We start from the raw sequence: 21320 nt of genomic DNA, 5'->3' as shown, positions 1-21320 counted from the left end.
AAGCAATTATACTTCAGCGAGATGAACACTGGGGTAGGGGTAAGACAAGCGCAGGGCAGGCACAGGGCAGGCGCACCTGACTGACACAGGGGTGGAAGCAGGTAACATAGAAGCAGAAATCTAAAGGCTGAAGAAGAGCCTGTGGGGTGAGGGGAGGGTGTCAGGGAGGCTTCTTCCCAACAGAAGACACAGCCTGGCAAAGGCCTGATGAGACACATAGCTAGCTGGTTGGAGACCTGAAGTAGGAGGGTGGGAGAGGAAAAGGGAGTCCAGAGGGGCCAGCACCAGGAAGACCCAAACATCACCCCAAGAACTTTTTCTGTATTTACTTTCAAGGTCAACTGAAATTCAGAAAAGGAAAAATATGAGCCTTTTCTATGCACAGATAAAGGCCACAGAACATTTCCAGTGCACCTTCGGAGGGGGCTGGGCCTGGGGACAGCCTTCTGGGGGCTGCAGGAGAAGTTCTTGCATTTTGACTGTAAGGGACCTTTGCTACCTTCCTAATGCTGCGGGTTCTTTGCTACTTCTCACCCCAGACCCGTGTCAGGAAATGAGAGCTGACTGCTGGAGCCCGCAGCACTGTTCTCAAGCAGCCAGTCAGAAGGAAACGAAAGTTATGTTTCACCTCTATGGAGAAAAAAGAGAAAAAGAAAATCCCAGGAGCAGCTGTACGTCGTGGCATTCCTGCATTCAGCCAAGGACTCCTTCCTTGGCCACATTCTGCAAGCCCCCGGCGAAGTGCCATAGAGGCCTAACCCATACCTGGACTTTGACCTCGTCCTCAGAGGCCTCAAGTCTTTCTACAAAGGTAGAGCCCAGTGGGGGGCGATCTGTTGAAAGCAGACACTAGGGAAGTTGTCTTGAAGCTGGGTGAGAACAATGACACCTTATTTTTACTTAGACTATGTCTTTTTCTGGGGTGGCCTGGGGAAGGTACCTCAAGCCTTCCACCGCGTGCGGAATGGCCTATAGTACAGTTAACAGGGGGTTAGGGGTGAGATTCACATGGAGCCTGAGGAGTTCGGAGGAGGGCAAGATAGGCCATATCTGGCTGGGGGAATCAGGCAAGGCTTCTAGAAAGAAAGATGAGTCAAGGACTGAGGAGAATGGGGGAAAGGCCTAGAGGGGGACGGAAGCCCCCCAAAAGCACAGAGGGAGGGAAGCCTGGGGCCTACCTGGGGACTCCTTCTGGATGTGTGCAGCACGGCCATCAACAATATTAAAGAGGAGGAGCGTCAGTTGGCAAGGCAACTTGGAGCCAGGTCAAGGAAGTTCTGAGAGGCCAAGAGAAGGAGGCTGAACTTTATCCAGAAGATAATATCGAGACAAAGAACGTGACATCAGCGGTGCATTTCAGGAATATTAATCTGGCTGACTAACGCGAGGGGCTGGAAAGGAGAGACCAAAGCCAAGGCGGGTAGTTCGGAAGGTCCTGCCAGAAGCGGTCAAAGAAGAGGAGACAGATGTGAGAAGCAGACGCCAAACGGCTTGCCGGCTGGCTAGATGGAAAGAGCAGAGCCACAGGTCATCCCAAGGTCTCATGTCTGTGAGGATGGCTGTGAAAGCCGCGGCCATGGGAAAGACGCGAGGGGCCACCGGTTTGGGGGGCGGGGGGGGTGGCCGTCAGCCCCGGGGTACTGGATTACCTATGAGGCAGCAAGGAGCAGGAGGGAAAGCAATGGTAAGGAAAGGGCTGCTCCTCTTGAAAGGCAGGTTTGGAGAGGAGGAGGAGGGAGCAGTGACGAGCCAGCTGGAAGGAAACCTCCAGGCTTCAGGGGAGGGAGAAACAAGGGCAGACCGGGTCCCAGGGGAGCTCCGGCCACTCCTCCCACACCATCGCAGGTGCCCTGTGAAGACACTGTTCTAGATCCCAGGCTACCTCCATCGGGGCTTACTGACGTCCTCACAGCTGGTCTCCCCCGCCCCATAGAATGTGCTCGCCTTGAGGGCTTCCCTGCAGCACCCCCTGGGCCTCGAATACTGCCTGGCACATCAGAAGTGCTTGGTAAGCCCCTGTCAAACGTCCCAGGGACACATTCTACAGGGCCTGTCCAGCCACAGCCCCAGGAAAGGGGGGTACAACATGATCCAGCCCCCCACCTCCAGTGACCGGGAATGGACGCCGATCCAAGCTGGCGGTGCGGAGAGGGTGTCTACTCACAGGCTGGTCTCTCTCCCAAACGTTTGAACTAAGACACAGGGGTCTTTGATGTCAGTCATGACAAGCCATGCAGACTCTTGGGCCACGTGCAAAGTGAACAGGTGGAGGAGGCGCGTGTTCAGAGACTGAGGCAGGAGACTGGAGCAGACAGCAGCATAGACAAAACTCACACAGCCCTGACACATGAGCCCAGCAGCCCCCATTCCTAACCTCCGCGTTCCAGCCCTGGCAGGACCGCCTTAGTGCTGTTCTCAGTCCCTGGGCGTTGTGGTGAGCCACCAGACTCACGTTCAGGAAGGGAGGCCTCCTGCCCCCAGCTGCTGGGAGTGCTGTCAGCCCTCTGTGGAGATTGAAGAAAAGTGCCTCACCGCAGGTCACACTGCCTTCCAGCAGCAGCCCACATCCAAGACTGATCAGCATGGGGGTGTAGAGGCCTGGGCCCCTTGCTCCAACTTGAGACGACTCTGAGGGCCTCTCCAGGTTCCAGACTGTTGCACGGAGTTGGCTGAGGCCTTCACTGGTACTGCTCCCTCTGCCTCACTCTCACGGGCGTTGACCCTAATAGATGTCCCACATAGTAATCTCCATCTCAACACCTGTTTCCCAGGGAACCCCACCCTCAATAGCCCTAACATCGCCTATTATATGCTTACAATAAACTCTTTGTACATTAGCAGCATGAGTAAGCCTTGATTAGACTGACAGTACCGGTTTTCTAGAAATCCATTTCAATTGTGATGACTCCTCCTTTTGTATTCCCAAGAGCACTTACTCCAGTGTTTTACAAATAGTAGCAATAATAATAATAGGTAACTTTTATTGAGTAAATACTATGTGCCAGACATTGTTCTAAGCATTTATAAGGATCATTTAATCCTCACAGCATCCCTATGGGGCAGATGCTATTATCCCCATTTTACAGATTTTAAAAGAACAATTAAGCAGGGGTAAAGTCAAAATGAAAATCCAGGCCACCAGACACAGCATCTGTGCCCCTAACCACATTCAGCCATGCCTCCTGCATCAGGAACACACAATTACAATGTCAAAGAGTCAATGATTTTGAGCTGGATGAGAACTTAGGAATTATCTAGGCCAGTCATTTTATTTTACTGAGGCTCAAAGGGATGATTTTTTTTATGCTCAAGGTCATACAATCCAGCTGCAACATACAAGCACTTGACTTATGCAAAATAAAAATATACATATGACAAAAAAGAGGATGAAAAGATCATTTGAAAAATGTAATTTTCTCCATAATAAATTATCTTGTTATATGTACTCATGGCACATTACTATGTGTGTGTGTGTGTGTGTGTATATATATATATGTATATGTACATGTGTGTATATATATACATATATATACACGTTACTGTATATTGTTATAGACACTAAAAAAAATGTACATTATACTTTAGGGGCAATTTCAGGAACTGGCATGGTCTGACATGCTGACTTTGGAATTCAAACCCCAGTAAGGCAGATCTGCCTGTGAAGGAGCTGATGGGAAGAACAGGACCAGAACCTGGGTCTCCTGACTCACGTCCCAGCTATCCTCCACCACTCCCACCTCCGCCCCCCTCCATTTGTTTCTGTGGTTCTATTTCGAAGGAACCAAGCTGGTTCAGAACACTGCAACACTACCATTTAGAAAAACGCAGAAGCAGAGACTGAAGCTATTGAGAAACCCACGTGAATTACCATACTGCAGCCATGCTTTCTCCATCACTGTTTCTAATTAAAGGACTGGCTGACACATTACATAGCTCCTTGGGAAGCATCCCATCCACCACATCTTCTCCCATATGTCCCTGGATTTCTCTTCTTGCCTTTTTCATTGGCATTCTCACCCTCCTCACCAAAACTGTTTGGTTCATTTATTCACCATGGCCATCCCTGGGGAATGATGTAAGACACTAAACATTGTGACTCAAAATAGACCAACTGCCAGATGTTCCTTAAGGAGGACATGAGGATACAGGACAATATCCAAGTATCTCTGGCCCCAACCAACCTTGCCTCCTCCTCCCAAACCCCACCCCCATCAAACTCGTGATTTCCCAAACCACTCCAGGTACACTCCTACCTCCAGGTCTCAAGTACCCTTCCCACCCCTCCCCACTTCCTTAAATTCCTCTCCTCCTTCGGTTCCCAGCCCAAGCACCACCTCTTCTGAGAAGGCATCCCTGCTCATGCGATAGAAACCAGAGAGCCAAAGGGACACTGAAATAGTGCCTGTACCTGAGGTCACCAATGGCAGGCTGAATGGCTGGATGAAGTTTTCTTTCTTTTCTTTTCTTTCTATTTTTTTTTTTCTGCCAAAACCTGGGATTGAACTGTGAAGTTTTCTTGAATCCACAAAGTGTTGAAGAGTTTGGCACATTAAAAATTTCTGAATTTGTTGCAAACCCATAAAAGTCAGGAGACTTCACATAAAAGTCCTGGCTTTGTGTCTTGTCTTGAAAGATCAGTGATCTGGCAACACCGGGCTTGCTTCTCACACAGCAAGGATCAGATGAAAGGAAGTAGAAACTGCCCTGTTTGCACTTTTTTGGGGGGAGGGGGCGCACAGTTTTTATTTAATACAATCAACAGTTATGTAAATTTGCAGCCAACATAATCACCAATTTTTAGGCTCAATCTTTTTTTTTTTTTTTTGGTCATGCCATTTTTAATCTCAATATTCACTTTTCCTCTGAATAAAGTTCACACTTTAATATTTCTTTCAGGAAGTGTCAGTGTGTACTAAACCGCCTTCTTTTTGCATATTTGAACATGCTTTGTACCATCTTCACTCTCGAGTGCTAGTTTAGCTGAGCATAGACTTCTAGGTTGACAGCTCCTCTTCCTCAGCATTTTTAAGATACTTCTTCATGGTCTCCTGGCAGCTGTTATTGCTGATGAGAAGTTTGCTGTCAGGCTAATTGTTACCCCTCTGTAGGTAATTTCTCTTTCCTCTGTGGAGCTTTTAAGAGTTTGTCTGCATTCTTGAGATTCTGAAGCTGCACTTTGATATATGGTGTAGATTTATTTTTATTTGTCAGTCACCGTGCTTTTTTCGATCCCAACTCATGTCTTTCTTCAGTTATGGGAAAATGTGAATTCAAGAGCAAATACTGCTTCTCAGCTCTCTTCTTCTGGAACTCTGATTGACGTACACTGGTATACATATTCTCTGTGTCTCTCAACTGCTCTTTCACATTTTCAATTTCTTACTCTGATGCCTAAGTCACGAATCTTTCTTCGGTTATGTCCAGCATTGAGGCTCCCCCATCTACTGAGGTTCTATTAAGAAATTCTAATTTGGGGGCGCCTGGGTGGCTCAGTCATTACGCATCTGCCTTCAGCTCAGTTCGTGATCCCCGCATTGGGCTGCTGCTCGGTGGGAAGCCTGCTTCTCTCTCTCCCACTCCCCCTGCCTGTGTTCCCTCTCTCGCTGTCTCTCTCTCAAATAAATAAAATCTTAAAAAAGAAAAAAAAGAAATTCTAATTTGTTCTTTTTATGTCCTGCATTCTTGTTTTGTTTCTGCTTACATTTTATTTCACTACTTATTTTTTTTTTTTTTTTACAGATGCTACTCCTTTCTTCAGCCCTTTGAGGATCCTCATCACACATATTTTGAAGTCATTATTAGCTTTTGCTCTTATTTCTTGTGAATTCACCTCCCTATTGTTGACTGCACTGACTATATTCCTTTCTTTCTTTCTCCTTTTTCCTTAGCCAAAGCTTTCCTCCTGAGTGTTTTAGAATTTAGAAGTGTATATTCATCATGAACAGGAGGTTTGTTTTGTTTGTTGCATACTCTCTCTTTCTCTCTCACCATAACCCCCTCTCCCCCGCCCCCTAGCATTTTGTAGTTGGCTTTTCTTGGCTCACCAGAGTCCCCAGTGCAGAATGAGACCCCAGTAGCAGGGCTTAAATACCATGGTAATAATAGGAGACACTGCAGGTCCTGCCATTGAGCTGCTGGGTGACTTTCCAGGTATCATCTGCAAGGACATGTTGGTGCATCACTCTGTATCTGCCATAAGCTTGGGCAGCAAGCAAGAGAAGCTTTTTTCCAATCTTCCTTCCCAGGAGTGGAATTCCAGTCCCATATTTCAAGCCATAAGTCTGGCTCTGGAACCCTGCCCCTCATGGGGCACTTGACTTGGAGACCTATTACCTTCCCTATACTGTATTCCAGGGGTAGTTGTCACTAAAGCACTGAGGTTCCAGCCTAGGAGTGGGGAAGAACCACACTGGCCAGGGAAGCAAGAGCTACTAATCTATCTCCCAGCTGACGTCAACTAGTTCTGGGAAAGTAAGGGTAGAAGGGAAAAACCTGGGTGTGTATTTCAACATATAGGATGCAGCCCAGCACAGCAGGACTTAGCACCTCAAAGGGGCATCCCCTGTACCCTTCACTCACAAATAAATACAAATGTTCATCACGACTATACTCTGTACTGCCAAGCACCTTAGTTTGCTTTAATATTCCAAGTATGGATCCATGGACTTATGTGAACCTTTCAAGATGTTTATATTTCTAGGGGGTATATTTTTCTTAGGGGTAATGAATACCATGTATGTTACTTGAAAAAAAAACCATGATATTTATTGAGTGTTCACTAGGTACAAGGCACTATTTAAGCACTTTACATACCTTACAACCCAAAATAACCCTATGAGACAGATACTCTGTCCCCAGAGCTCCCATTCTTGGCCATTCTACAATCAGCCTTCTCTAAACGATGTTGGGGGACACCAGGAATTAAAATAAGAGGATCCTAAGAGGAAAATACAAACCAGGTCACAGGGTTGAGGGCAACTCATACATTTACAGCCCATACATATGTAGACACCAAACAGATCAGATACAAACTTCAACAGGCAGCAGGGACAACTTCTGGTTATACGGGAAGTAATGCAGTGAGTAATCTTAGAGGAGTATTTTCAGGCTGAGGGAAGATTCTTTAAGGGGAAACTCAGACTCAGAGGTTGCTCTTATACCATTCAGTGAATGACAGCTGCTGTTATTTTCTCTAATCCTTTTGTGGTCTCTATGAAAATCCAACTAAAATAACTCTTGCAGGTATTACCAAGAAGTACTGAGCCTGGCTGGAACAGCAGGGCTGTGTAAGTGCAAAGCCCCTTCCTAGCTGGGCTGAAACCATGTGACCCACCCGGGGATTCTGTCTGGCTGTCTTGTCTTCTCAAAGCTGGCAGGATTCTATATGATACTCTCACAGAAGACACCAACCAGTCCTTTACAAAAAGTTGGGGGTGAGGAGGGATTCTAGTCAAATTGGAGGGTTTTATTAACCAGATTCTCCTTGAGTTTTTGCTCCGTGAGCCACAGAAGGGCAGTGAGTCATTTCTGTAGCTCCCCTGTGAACGTGGCTGGGATGTCCAGGATCCTATGTAAAGAGGGATCCACTGACAATATTAAGTTCTTTCGGCTTTTGCTAGGTGAAGTTTATTTCACAGTAATATTCCCTTAGGTTCACACAGCACTTGGCTGTTCAAACAATTACATTCACATGGCTGATTGAAGTGATTCTCCCAAAAACGCAGGAGGTGGGTATTAATTATCCCCATATTCCAGGTGAGGAATTATCCCATATCACCTACCTAACGTCCTTCAAGAAGGAAGTAGCAAAGCTGAGGCTCAAATCACGAACTTAAACCTTCTCTATAGAGAAATTTAAGCTATTCTATCTCTTTGCATGCTAGGAAAAGTACAGAATTGCAGACAGGCTTCCAAGGCAATTGTGTTCCTTGGGTCTCATTTGCACTATAGGCCTGGGTTTCTCCTAAGGAATCCAATACTAGAAGTCCCTTGTGAGTAGGTTCACCCTCACTCTAGTCTGCACCATAACCCAGAATTTGGGGGTGTGAAGGCCTCAGTCATCTGCAGGACACTGCAGTAGGCTGGCTCAAATGAAACCCTCTCCCCGCCTCCAAGCTCCCTGGCACAGCCCATGGGCAGCCACAGGAGCCTCCCCAACTCACCCAGGTCCCTTCCTGCTCACATTCCTGACAGTGAACCCCTCTGACACCAGTTCAGGCCCATATGAGCTCAGAGGGCACCAAAGGGCAAAGCATGTCTGTCCCTGGCTCCAGCCCATGTTCTGTACTCTGGTCCTGGGGCTGTAACTCTTTGCCTCTCCGCCTAGATTCCGGATGCTAACACCTGCCTGTCCCCAGACTCCCCATGCCAGACCTCTCTTGACTTCTGGTATCTGCCTGTCCTTGAGTTCTTGGCCCTTTTCCTGGTGCTTGTCAATCTTGTAGATCCCTGATGACACCTCCTCAGCTGTTGACATCTGCGAAGTCTCCTAATCCTGCCTTCTGAGGCCAGATGTTTCATAACCTTCACCTCTCCTGGCCAGCTCACCTGTCCTCACCACCCACCTCCGTCTTGTCTCTGACAGTCACACCACGGTAGGACACCATCTATCCGTCTTTCATTCACTTCACAAGCAATCAATAAGCAAAACGAGGCACGCTGCTATGCATCGTGATGGGATATAAAGGCAACTAAGACACAACCACTGGCCCTATGATTTAACTGTTAATTATATGTAATCGGGGTCTTAAATAAATTTGTGTTTCTATTTTTCTCTTCCAAACAATAACGTGCTCCTGAAAGTAAAGACCATGTCTCATATTGTTCCATTTTTTTTCTCCACTCCCCACCCCACCACCACCACTATAGGTATTCCATACCCAGCCTTCTCTGACACTTTGCCAAGAAAGGGAGGCCAGCAGGATCATCCTGACCATTTTTAAAAAACTATTTACACTGTTGTTTTTTTTTCTAACTACCTGCAAAATGAACAGATGGAAAGCAGCAGGTGAAAAGACAGGCCGCCCCACTATGGAGGGAGAAAAGGAATCTGCATGCAGGCCCCATCTGAGAAGGCAGGTGGACATTCACCTCTCCCATCATCCTGCACTCTGCTGCATGTTGCCCTCCACAAGGAGGCTGGATCATGTCTTTTTCCCCTTGAAAACCTCCAGGAATCCTCCATTTCCTTGGCTCAGCTTAGCCAAGGATTCAAGGCCCTGTCAGATCAGGTAGTAGCTGAAAACATGGGCCCAGGAGCCAGGCTGCCCGGATCCAAATCCCAGCTTTATCACTGTCTGACCCTGGGCAAGGAACTTAATCGTTCAGAGTAATGCCTACCTCATGGGGTTCTGCTAGGGATGAAAGAGTTAGTAAGAGTTCACATACTGTATGGTGGTTTTATAATTTGACCACAAATTCTTTGACCTCCTCTCTTCAAAAGGGGCCTACAAGCATCCTTCACCTCTCCTTAAGTGACTTGTTTCTCATAAATAGAATGTGGCAGAGGCACTAGCATGACTTCTGTGACTGGGTCATAAGGGCATTGTGGTTTCCTCCTTACTCTTCTCTGGGGGATCACTCACTCTGGAAGCTGGCTCCCGTGTGGTAAGGACAGTCAAGGGGCCCTATGGAGGGGTCCCTGCAGCCAGGAAGGGAAGCCCCCTGCCAACAGACACCTAAGTTAGGTACCTTCAAAGTTAGAGAAAACAATTTGAGCATCAAAATAAATGATGCATGATTACAGATTATAACCCACTGAATAAAACAGAAATTCATGAATCTATGCTGACATGAATGAATGAATGAATGAACAAATAAAGGAGAAGTGAAAGCTCTGCCTTGCAGTAAAATTCCAAATAATGAATGTAAAAGGAATGATGGAATTATAAAAGCAACATTTGGCAAAACACAATGTGAAAACTACAGGGTGAAAGTTTGATGAGGGATAGAATATTTATATAGTCTCAGAGCAGTTCCCACAAAATGCTTATTAAATACTAATTAATTGACAAGTATAAAACACTTGTTAATTAACTTTGCAATGGAGAAACCTGGCAGACACCACCTTAATCAACTGATAAATGTCAATATCACTGATAAGGGGACAAATCAACCTCATGTGACTCTGGATCCAATGCACTAAGAAGAACCCTCAGGGGCCAGAGCCTGTCTTGTCGGTCTCCTTATCCCCAGCAGTGCCACATAGAGCTGCAGCTCCCTCTTCCTGTGGCCACTGTGTGCCAGACGCTGCCCAGGACACCCTGGACATGCAGCATCTCATTTGATCTTCACAGTGACCTGGGCTCTGAGAAGTGAACACCTTGGCCAAGGTCACACAACCAGTGAGAGGCAGAGGTAAGATAAAGACCCTGCTCTGTCCATCTCCACAGTGGGTCCCACAGGCACTCAATAAATGCAGACTCCAGTCTTTGCTGCAGCTCCAGGAGGTTTCTGGGAAACACAGGGCAGTTGCCCCCAAGACAGAGCTGCATTCTCGTTCCTTCCTCTGATAAACATTGGAATCAGCAGTTGGAGGGGGGGAAGGGCTGCATGCAGAGGATAAAGGCTGTAGTTTTGGCTCTGGCCCTCATGCACAGGCACCTGACTCACACTTGCTCAGTCTCTACCTCCCCCAACTTTGGACCAGGGCAGTGGTTTTCAAACTTCTTTTAGCAGACAAATTTTTTTTTCAAGCAAGCTTTTTCACAAACCTTAATATACAATAGCAGCATTATTTTGCAACTGCTAAAAGGCAGACACAAACTAAGTGTCTACAGCCAGATGAATGGATAAACAAAAATGTGCCACAGACATAGAATAGCAATCAGCCTTAAAAAGGAAGAATATTCCGACACATGCTACAACATGGAGAAACCGTGAAAACACACTAAGTGAAGTAAGCCAGACACAAAACAACAAATATTGTATGATTCCACGTATAGGAGGTCCCTAGAGCAGTCAGATTTAGGCAGCAAGTTGAATGGTGGGTGCCAGGAGCAAGGCAGAGGGGGAATGGAGAGTGCGTGTTTAATGGGGACAGAGTTTCAGTTTAGGAAGACAAAAAAGTGCTAGAGATGGATGGTGGTAATGACTGCATGGCAGCGTGAATGTACTTAATACCACTGACATGCAAACCTGAAAATGGTTGAAGTGTTAAGTTTTGTATGTTATGTATATTTTGCTGCAATGAAATAAGTACCTCAGTATATGCAATAGATAAAGCAAAAATATCGAATGGGGTACTAAGATGCTCCCTTAACACTCCCCCTCCCCCATGGAGTAACTGCAAAGAATCCTTATCCTTGAGGAACCCGTGGACTATTTCAGTCCTAATATCTGGGGCTCCAAGAGCAACACCTGTGCGTGGAGCTTGCTGCCTACAATTCTGAATCCGGAGCTGTTCGTGCTCCCTCTCCTGCATTTGCAGGCTTCTGTGAGGAAGCCCGCAGGATAAACCACAGTGAGGACAACCCTCCCAACATGGAATCAAAGGGCTCCAGGACAATCTGGGGCTCAGGTGGGAGCACACGCAAGGGAAGCTGGCTTTGAGTGGGTCAGTGGGGGTAGACAGGGCTAGGAACCATAAGCTCTACAACCTGGTGGCACAGGCTGGACTCCACAGCTTCCTGGCCAGACCCTGGACAAGCCGGAGCCTCAGTTACCACTTCTGTAAAAAGGGAATGATAATAGGAGTACCTACCTCATAGTGTGTGTTGAGGATTCATTGACATAATATACATAGTATACATATTATACATAATATACATAAATGATTCCAAAAGCACGAAGCTATATGACAGAGGCAGTGACCACAGTGGTCAAGGGTTGGGCTTTGGAGGTGGGCTGAATTTCACTCCCAGCTCTGCCACTTATTAGCCATGGGGTTTTGAGAAAGTTACTTACCCTACCTGTGCTTCACTTCCCTCATCTATAAAAGAAGGTAATCATTGTACCCCCTTCTTAGGTTATTAGGAAGATAAAATGGGCTAAAGATGAGGTTGTTCGAACAATGTCTGGTACAGAGCAAGTGTTCAATAAATGTGAGCGCTTACTAGTAGCATCCTCTGCCCCAGACCTGTGTGATCAGGCTTCCTAAGGCAGCAACCCTGGCTGAGACTGAGGGGGGTGGCGCCCGCGTAATGAGGCCTGGTCTGTCTGAGCCAAACCTAGATGAGATCCGGCCAAACCAAACACAGGCTGCGGGGCCTGCCCCCACAGCCCAGCGCTCCCACTCCCAGGGGACAGAACATTTCCAACTGGCGGCTCAAGCTGAGGCAGCAGGGTCCGAGGGCCTCCTTGAGGGCGGGTCAACTGCAGAGGCAGACGGAGAGGAAGTAAGATTGTCTTCCAGTCTTCCCTCAAAAACAAGCAGAGGGCGTGGGCCCCTCTGGGGGCCTAACAGTTGCTCTGTTTATGGTCTTGACCAAAGGTATCTTGAGAATGTGGCCGCCTCTTTGCTTTCCCGTTGGTCTTCACCTGTGGCTCACCACTGAAGCCGAGGGCTAAATTTAGGCCACTCTGCCACTCAGCCCCAACTAGAGAGCTGCTGCTTTCAAAACAGAGAGGGCAGGCGAGGTGGGAGGTGGGGGACATACTGGAAAAAAAGCAGCAGACCCCACCAAAGGGCTTCTGGACACTGCTGGGATCCTGGCCATCAGCCTGGCCTGAACCACAGCAAGGATCAGCGCTCCAGTCCTCCGGCAAGCCCCGGCCCGGGACAGCTGTCGAACCTGGGGCCTGTGCATAAGCCAGGCAGGGGTGAGTCAGAGACCCCAGGATCCCACCAGTGGGGAACACTCATAGGAAACTCTGACACTACCAGTGGAAACCCTTGTCATTGTCATCCCTGGGGTAGACTCAGCTCAACTCTGCGGCTGCGGAACTTGGGGCCCATTGTTTCCATTTAACGCACACTCGCTGTCCCAGGACTGTGTGAATGAAGCACCTCCGATGGGGCACCTCCTTTAATTCCCCGCAGCGAATATTATTTCTGGGGTTTTGTAAGTCACACAGCTGGTAAACGGCTCAGCAGGATTTGAAAACGGGCTGAACTTTTTCAGGACCTTGTGCATTTAAACAAACTAATCTACTATATAAATTGGGAAACGGAATTGCTCAAGATTGCCCAGCAACTACTGCTGATTCTGAGCTTGGACCCCAAATCCCCTGACCTCCAGGCCAATTTACACACACACACACACACACGGTTATTCTGAAAGACACCTATAATGAAGACATCTGGTGTGGAGATTGCTAAGCCTCTCCTTTCAAGAATTGTCTTCCTTTTCATTACATGATGTAGGCATTTCAGGTGAATTTCACTGCCACCCTGTACTCCAGATAGTCTATATTAATATTATCAGTGCCCATGATATGCATGCTGCACCTCACTGTTAGCTGACCTTCCCTTTGACCCTCCTTTTACAGAGAGGAAAACAGGTAAAGTCCCCACACTTGGGAAATAATACACATAGAGGTTCCCCTAGGGTTCCAAGTCCAGCACCCAGCTTAGCCTGATTCCCTAGCCTCCCGGTGAATGGACCCCCATGATCCCATCAGTTTTGGAGCCAGCCCTGTGGACCCAGAGAAGCCCCCCTCCCCCCACCGCAGGACCTAGCTCACCTGCCAGTCACCAGTGCCACAATGACAGGGATAAAGGACCCCAGCAGAGGCCATCCTCCCATGGTCTTCTCTTGCCAGGAAAGGAGGGTCACACCATTTGGGAAGGGGCTATGCTGGGATGAGGTGCCCACCATCATGGCCAGCAAGTCAGGCAGCCATGGAGCCCTTCCTGGGAAAGGCCCTGGCACACCACTTCACAGCTCGGTTCCAGAGAAAAGCCTGAGGTTAATGAGCCCCTGCCCTGCCCCTCCCTCTGCTCAACTCCCTGCTTCCATCATCCCTGTGAGCTACAAACCCTACCCAAGGTGTTTCTCTGTCCTCCCTATTCTCTGTCTCTCAACCCCCTTTCAGCTGCAAAGACACTGCCTCACAGGCTTGGCCCTTTTCAGGGTCCTCGTCATGTCACTCCTGCTTCAAACTCTTCTGTGGCTTTCCTGGGCTCTTAGGATAAAGGCCAAAATCCTTACCAGAACCTTGAGGCCCTGTGTGTGCTTGCCCCTGCTTACCTTTCCAACATCTCTCCTTCCCGCTACCCCACTCTGCTTCAGCCACACTGCCATTTTTCAGCCCTTCCGTCCCCAGGGCCTTTCGGGGTGCTGTTCCCCTGGTCCAGCACACTCCTTACCCATTCATCTTTCAAATGGTCAGTCCTCCTTCCCTGAACCCTCAGTCTGGGTCAGATCCCTTTGGTAAAAGCTTTCACAGATCTAAATTCTGCTCCTTCAAAGCCCTACCTATCTCAGGTTGTAATTATTCATCCCATACATGTGATTATCCAATTAATAAGGAAGAAAACCCCATGAGAGTGGGCACTGTACCTGTTTTCACTTATCACCGCGTCCCATTGTGAGTCCCTGTTGAATGAATGAGTGAATGAATGACTCTTCCTCTACCTACTGCCGAAGCCCAAGTTTAGCCTTCCCTGAAGCACCCTTCTCCTCACAGCCCTCTCCTGGGAAGGCTGACAGTCTCCTGGCCCTCACATGGTTTGCCTACAGCCAGCACTCCGTGGCCTTCTTTTCTTCCTCTGAAGACCACACCACCCAAGAAGCTGTGAGCTCCATGAGGGCAGGCATCGAGTCTGTCTCCTTCACCTCAGTAACCCCAGGACCTAGCACAGAAGAGGTGCTCAATAAATATTTGTTGGATGAATCCTTAAAGCCATCGGTGCCAGATTGCTAGAGGGTCCCACAAACGTTCCCCCTCTTCATCCACAAGGACAGAATGTTCACTGGGCTTACAGCTGACCCAGATAAAACCACCCCAGCTTCCCTTGCACTGAGTGTGACCCCATGACTGAGTGTTTTTCGGTGGAATGTGAGCAGACATCACGGGACCGAGCATCAGCATGTAGGTAAGGACAGCACCCGAGACAATGGCAGAGCCATAATGTTAAGGGAGCCCAGGGCCCTGCATGACCTCACCGAGCAGGCCTCCCTGACAGCTAGAGCCAGCGGGACAGTCACATGAGAGAGAGATCGACGGCTGACATATTTAAGCATAGTATATCTGGGTGTCTGGCCTAACTAACAATCGTCGTTGACAGATCTCCAAGCCACACCCGTAAGGGCAGCTGTGGACCTGGCTGCTGGTAGGCAGCTTCCTCGTGACATGCACTTCTGCCCTCGTCTGGGGCCCTCTGAACATCCATGCTGATGACCAATTATCACCCTGACTTCATTTCTTGGTCCTCACTAATCCAACAATCTTCTGCCCACCCTGACCTTGTCAAATTCCAGGAACTGCCCTCTGAAATCCTGAACTGGCAAATTCCTCTTTCTAGTTGCAACCCCTCATTCCTTCATTTCTGCCCCTAACTGACCCCCAACTACCCCTGTTCTCCAGCCTCCTGGAGCTCTCTAGTCCTGGGGTTCTCCATCCTTGTTGTGAACCAGCAGCCTTGAGAGACATGACTGCTCCGACCACCAAGAGCTCACCTGTGGCAGGAGGTGGGAAGAGAATGGGGGACGTCAATCCTCAAAGGGCTGTGTGTGGTCCCCTGCTGGGGCTCTTTTCAGCATCCTCCTGTGGCCTGGCCTGGCCCACCATTCTCTCCCACCATTCCAATTTGGATCAACCCACAGGAGGCCCTTATTCCTCTTGCTGGTCTGCTAGTTCCCTTCTGAACCTAACTGTATGACACATGCTGTCCTCAAGGCATCATTTCTCTTGCTGTCCTCTCCTCACATCTTATGTCATCCTGGGCTTGTGCCTCTACCTCACACGCATGTGACAACGCCTACATCCACGGGCCATCCTCTGACTTTGCTCCTAAGCTGCAGGCGCTGATTGCCTACTGTCTCCAGGACAGCTACCAGATGCTCCTCACCCTCGACATGTCTGGATGAAACTTCGCATCCGCTGCTGTTCCCCTCCTAAATGGGAGCCTTCTCCGGTGCTCCATGTCTTGAGTAATGGCACTGGACGCGTACTTGTGGAATGAATGGAGGTGTGAACAGTTCTGCAGCATGCATCTGATTTGCATGGGCGTGGGAAGGATGTGCTGGATGGAGGGAACATCAGAGCGATAGTGTGGAGGTGGGTGTGAGCATGAGGCAACCGGCAGACAGCAAAGAGACCAGCCTAGAGGGAGCAGAAGCTGGGACCTGTGTTCTTCTGCCAAGTCCCCAAATTTGGGCTGGCTCCATCCTTGGGATGTGCTAGTTTTAAGGAACATCCCCAAGTATCCAGGATGTCACGTAAGGAAGGGGGAGAAGTCAGTTCCCAAACGACTCTGTGGCATCTGCTGAAGACCATCAACTCTCCCACTTCAGACTGAAAAAAGCAAAACCCACTCTCTCCACTTGCAAACAAGAACCCAGCCTAAAAGCCTTCCAGTCCTCAGCATGCCTTGCTGTTTTCCTCCCTGCCTACTCCTCCCTCAACGCCTCCTCTAAGCTCACTCAGCCACTGCAGCTGGGAGACAACTGCCCCCAGGGAACGGCAAGAAAAACCAGCTAATGACAAATAATGGTAGTTTTAGCATCTGTACAGCCCTTTCCAATTCACAAAGTACTTTTTCCATAAACATTAGCTCATTGACTCCCCATCACAATCCTCAGTAGCAGGTGACATTCCCCCCTTCTGATGGAGAGTACCCAAAGGCCCAGAAAGGCTAAGAAACCTGTGTAAGGATGCAACTAGCAAGTGGTAGGCCTCCATGTCAACAGGAGATATTGCAAAATTACAAATCAGGTGCAAAATGCACCGCTTGACTTTTCAGACCAAAAGCCCATCAGAGAGAACTTTGTTCCCCAGGTCTCTCCAGACCCCAGCCCTGATTTGGACAAACACAGACATTTCTGAAGTCATTTCATCCTAAAGCCCAATTTTTGCCTGTGACAGAGGCCCGACCACCAGCTCTGCTGTTATCAGCTGTTGCAAGCACTCTCAGAACATTACCTGGCTGGGCAGCAGCAGCCCCATCTCGTTCAGGACTCAAGCTGAGGCCCAGCTAGAGGATCCAGAGTTCATGCACCAGGACTAGAAGCAGAACCCAGCACACCATGCACCAGCAAATGTTCAGTTCTTGCAGCTGGTTTCAAAAAAAGCCCTGTTTCTGCTGGCCTATGGCTTTTTCACACCCCCTTAACAACTTTCAAAAGTCCAGAGTTGGCAGAATGAAGTTACTTAGAATAAAAGACACCTGAGTAACACTCAGAGCTCCAAATGGAGATTTCTTTCTGGGTTTTCAGCCATTTCTTTATACCTGCTAGGAGGCATGTCAACTAAAAGATGTTTCTTAAACCAAGCAACCTGTTAAGTAATGGCCTATCCCTGTAGATATGAGTAAAAAGGGAAGGAGAAAAAAAGGAAAGCCTACTAGTTTATAATCTCACTTTCATCCGTGTCTGGGCCCCTACTCTGTGCCAGACACTGGCAATATAAATATGTATATTTCTATTTCTAGTATGTTGCAGTGGTTAAGAGCTTGAAGCCTGGGGCCGGACCACACGGTGCCTGTGAGTCCCTTCCTCCCAACATTCACAGCTCTGTAGCAAGGTGAGAACAAGATTTCAGCCTCTACTGGCTCCTCCCCCAGATAACCTTGTGCACTGTGCAGCCTGCACAACTGTACATGGCAGCAGTAATTTTAATCCTAACTTTGCCACCTACTGTGTAACCTCAGGCAAGTTTCTGAGCCTCTCTATGAATCTGTATCTTCATCTAGGAAATGAGGATAGTAGTAATATCTACCTTATAATGTCATGGCGGATGAAATGAGCTAATGCATGTAAAGTGCTTAGCACAGAGCCTTGCTGCAAGGAAGCACTTTTTTTTTTTTTAAGATTTTATTTATTTATTTGAGAGAGAGAGAGCAAGAGAGCACAAGCAGGGGGAGGGACAGAAGGAGAAGGATAAGCAGACTCCCCACAGAGCAAGGAGCCCAATACAGGACTCGATCCCAGGACCCTGGGATCATGACCTGAGCTGAAGGCAGTTGCTTAACAGACTGAGCCACCCAGGCGCTCCAAGGAAGCATTTTTCATCACCATGTATAGTTCCTGCCCTCATGGAGTTTACACTGTAGTGGGAGAGGCAGATTGTAGAAATACTATATCTATTTATGCCACGGGTTGAGGGGACGAATGAGTCAGGAAAACTGCTCTTGAAGGATGAGTAGGAATTCACCAGGCAGAGAATGAGAGGGGGTTGGGATTAGGAGAGAGAACATTCAGGGCTTTGAGAACAGTATGCACAAAGGAAATGAGGTATTACATGTCACCGCATGTTCTGGGAACAGTGAGAAGTTCCTGCACTATTAACCACTAGTTATGAATTTTTGCTGAGCTCAGGTGCATGGTAAATGAGCAAATAACTCCCTCAGGGTGCCTAACTTATGAATCTGGACACTTGACTTTGAAACTCAAAGTCACTGTACTTTGGATCAATGAGACCAAAGCCTTTTGAAGTAGACAATGGCTTGAATCAACCAATACCATGTTCACCAGGTTTAAATGGGCCCCACAATGTGACTGGTAGAGCAGTGCTGAATCAGGGCTCCCGCCGGTACTCCCCGGGCAACCCCTAGCAGCACGTCAGTGCTTCCCTGAAGGGGAGGATGGGAGAACAGAAAAAATCCTGGAAGTCAGAACACCCGGGGGCCAGTCCCTCCCTTCTAGGAAGTCACCATCCCCTTTCCCTGGGCCTCAGTTTCCTCACCTGCAAGATGAAGGGACTGGGCTAGAGCTTCTTGAGAGACAGTCCAACTGCTTGGAGTCTAGACTTTAAAGTCGCATAGATGTGTGTTTAATTTAGTGTGTGGATTTAATATCCAGCAAGCACTTCACCCTGAAGAAGGGACAGAAGTTTTGACCACTACCACCAAAACAGTGGCGCTCTGTGGGATGTGTTGATGACTGTTTCAGGATGAACAGCCCTCAGCCTCACACCCCTCAAGTCTACAAACCGAAAGACTTTTGAAGCTTGGAGAATGTTCAAGCCTGAAGAAACCCTGTGCCAGGGCGGTGTAATGAACTCAGTCGACTTCAGACTCAGGAATATTGTCTTTCTGTTTGACTTGAATGGGTTTTCCAGATTTTTTTTACATGGAAAACACTCACATGACAACTTCAGAGTGGTGGTGGCAGGGAGGAGGCGGGGCGGGATAGAGTGGAAAGAAACTCTCTGGTGATAGAAACCAGAAGAGTTTTCTAAACAAGCCAAAAACTGCAAAAGAATTTGAGTCACACCCAGACACAACAAAAGACAGGCAAACGGAGCAGAGCAGGACTTGCCTTTAAGAAGTTGCCAAAGGTGCTTTATGGCTCCTCAGGGGCAGCAGGATTTATGGCCTTTTCCCCAAAGACTCCAACATTCACTCTTACTATTATCATGGATAACACTGAGCTCAATCACTATAAAGTGCTCCCACTATATCCTTTCCTCCTCATCTCTGCCAGCAAGGTGGATGTACTCCTCCGGCCATTTTACAGGTGTGGGCCCTGAGGCTCGGTAAGTTCAACGGACTTGCTCAAGGTCATACTCTGAAGAGGCTTGAAATCAGGCCTCATACTCCTAGTGAGGAACAAGCACTTTCAAGGTCCTGAGGAGTGCCACTAAGTGGCCCGGACCACACACTGTCATCATGCTCCAGCTTCTAAGGTCTGGCCCACGAGATTTGGTTCTGTTCAGTCCCTCTACAGGAGGGCAGCTCAAGTCCATTGAATGCCAACCCCCACCCCCCACCCCCCAGGCAGCCAGCTCCAACTTGGAACCTCTCCCCACTTGCTGTGTCCTGCTCTAAAGTACTCTATCAAGGCCCCCTGTCACAATGGGATATTGCTCCAGCAGGGGCCCAAGAACCCCCCAGCCTACCCCACCCCACCCCACCCCCAGCCACCATGGAGCCCTAGGAGAACCTGGAAAGGTCCTGGCAAGCTGATGTCCCCTCTTCCTCACTCCTGAAAAAGGATCAAAAGAATGTGTTACTCTTCAGGCCACCAGGTGAGGGCACAGCTGCCCCTGAGCTGTCCCACCTGCTCTAAGTTCAGGGGCAGCTGTGAAGGCACAGAAAGGACACAAGACGGAAATCAGAAGGCCGATGTTTAAAATCCCAGTGCTGCCACTGAAGACAATTAGGGAACATCTATGAGCCTCAGGTTCTCCTCTCCAAAATGGGAATGCTCCATGTTGCCCTGAAGGTCAAATGGATAACAAATACCAAAGCCTTCTGTAAACTGCAAAGCCCTATGAAAGTATATGTGGGATTACTGGTCTGATTGCCCCTTGCCCAGCTCTACATCAGTTGGAAAGATATCCCAAGTTTCTTATTAAATTCCTATTAGAGGGGCAACTGAGTGGCTCAGTTGGTGGAGGCTCTCACTTCAGCTCAGGTCACCATCTCAGGGTCCTGGGATCCAGCCCCACATCAAGCTCCCTTCAGCGGGGAGTCTGCTTCTCCCTCTCCCTCTGCCCCTACCCTCCACCCAGTTCGTGTTCTCTCTCTCTTCTCTCAAATAAGTAAATAAAATCTTTTTAAAATTTTTAAATTCTTATTAGAGTCTTATTAGAAGTTTTTTAAATTATTATTATTATTAAACTCTGCCTGGATGCCTTAAAATAGCCCCTATGTGTCCAAATTAATAAGATGTGAAGAAACCCAATAACTAATGCACAGTGACCCGTAATCAGGGGTGAGAGGCTCTGAAGGTACTTGAACACTGTAGTAGTTTCCTGAGGCTGCCGTAACAAAGTACCGCAGACTGGGGGGCTTAAACAACAGAGCTCATTGCCTCTGTTCTGGAGGCTAAAGTCTTGAGACGGAGGTGTCAGCAGGGATTGTTCCTTCTGGGGGCTGTGAGGGAGAATCTGTTCCTTGCCTCTTGCCTAGCTTCTGCTGATTTACTAGAAATCTTTGGCATTCCTTGATTTATACATACATCACCCTGATCTCTGCCTTTATCTTTACATAGCACCCTCCCTGTGTGTGTGTGTGTGTGTGTGTGTGTGTGTGTGTGTGTGTGTGTGTGTGTGTGTGTTGCCAAATTTCCCCTCTCTATAAAGACTAGTCATATTGGATTAGGGCCCCTCCTAACGACCTCATCTCAACTTGATCATCTGCAAAGACTACCTCTAAATAAGGTCAGATTCACAGGTAACTGAGAGGTCTGGACTTCAACATCTTTTGGAAGGACACAATTCAACCCATAACAAATGCCTTCCCCCAACTCTCTGGGGCACTCAGAGCCTGAATC

General features: G+C 48.2%; 1 protein-coding gene across 6 annotated transcripts in view; it reads right to left on the bottom strand.

The window, feature by feature from the left end:
• SRGAP3 (SLIT-ROBO Rho GTPase activating protein 3) overlaps positions 1 to 21320 on the bottom strand; it is a 336629-nt gene that overhangs the window by 145127 nt on the left and 170182 nt on the right. Inside the window, exon 1 of one of the 6 annotated variants that reach the window (XM_078075640.1) lies at positions 2533 to 2634. The exons of the other annotated variants lie outside the window; for them this stretch is intronic. Coding sequence (XP_077931766.1) covers positions 2533 to 2584 — 52 coding nt within the window. The 5' untranslated portion in view covers positions 2585 to 2634. Of the gene's footprint in view, positions 1 to 2532; positions 2635 to 21320 lie in introns of those variants that run through there. 6 annotated transcript variants of the gene reach the window in all.

This window comes from Halichoerus grypus, chromosome 1 (genome assembly GCF_964656455.1).
Source record: "Halichoerus grypus chromosome 1, mHalGry1.hap1.1, whole genome shotgun sequence".
In the NCBI taxonomy this organism is placed as follows: domain Eukaryota; kingdom Metazoa; phylum Chordata; class Mammalia; order Carnivora; family Phocidae; genus Halichoerus; species Halichoerus grypus.
This window is presented reverse-complemented; position numbering and strand designations above follow the sequence as displayed.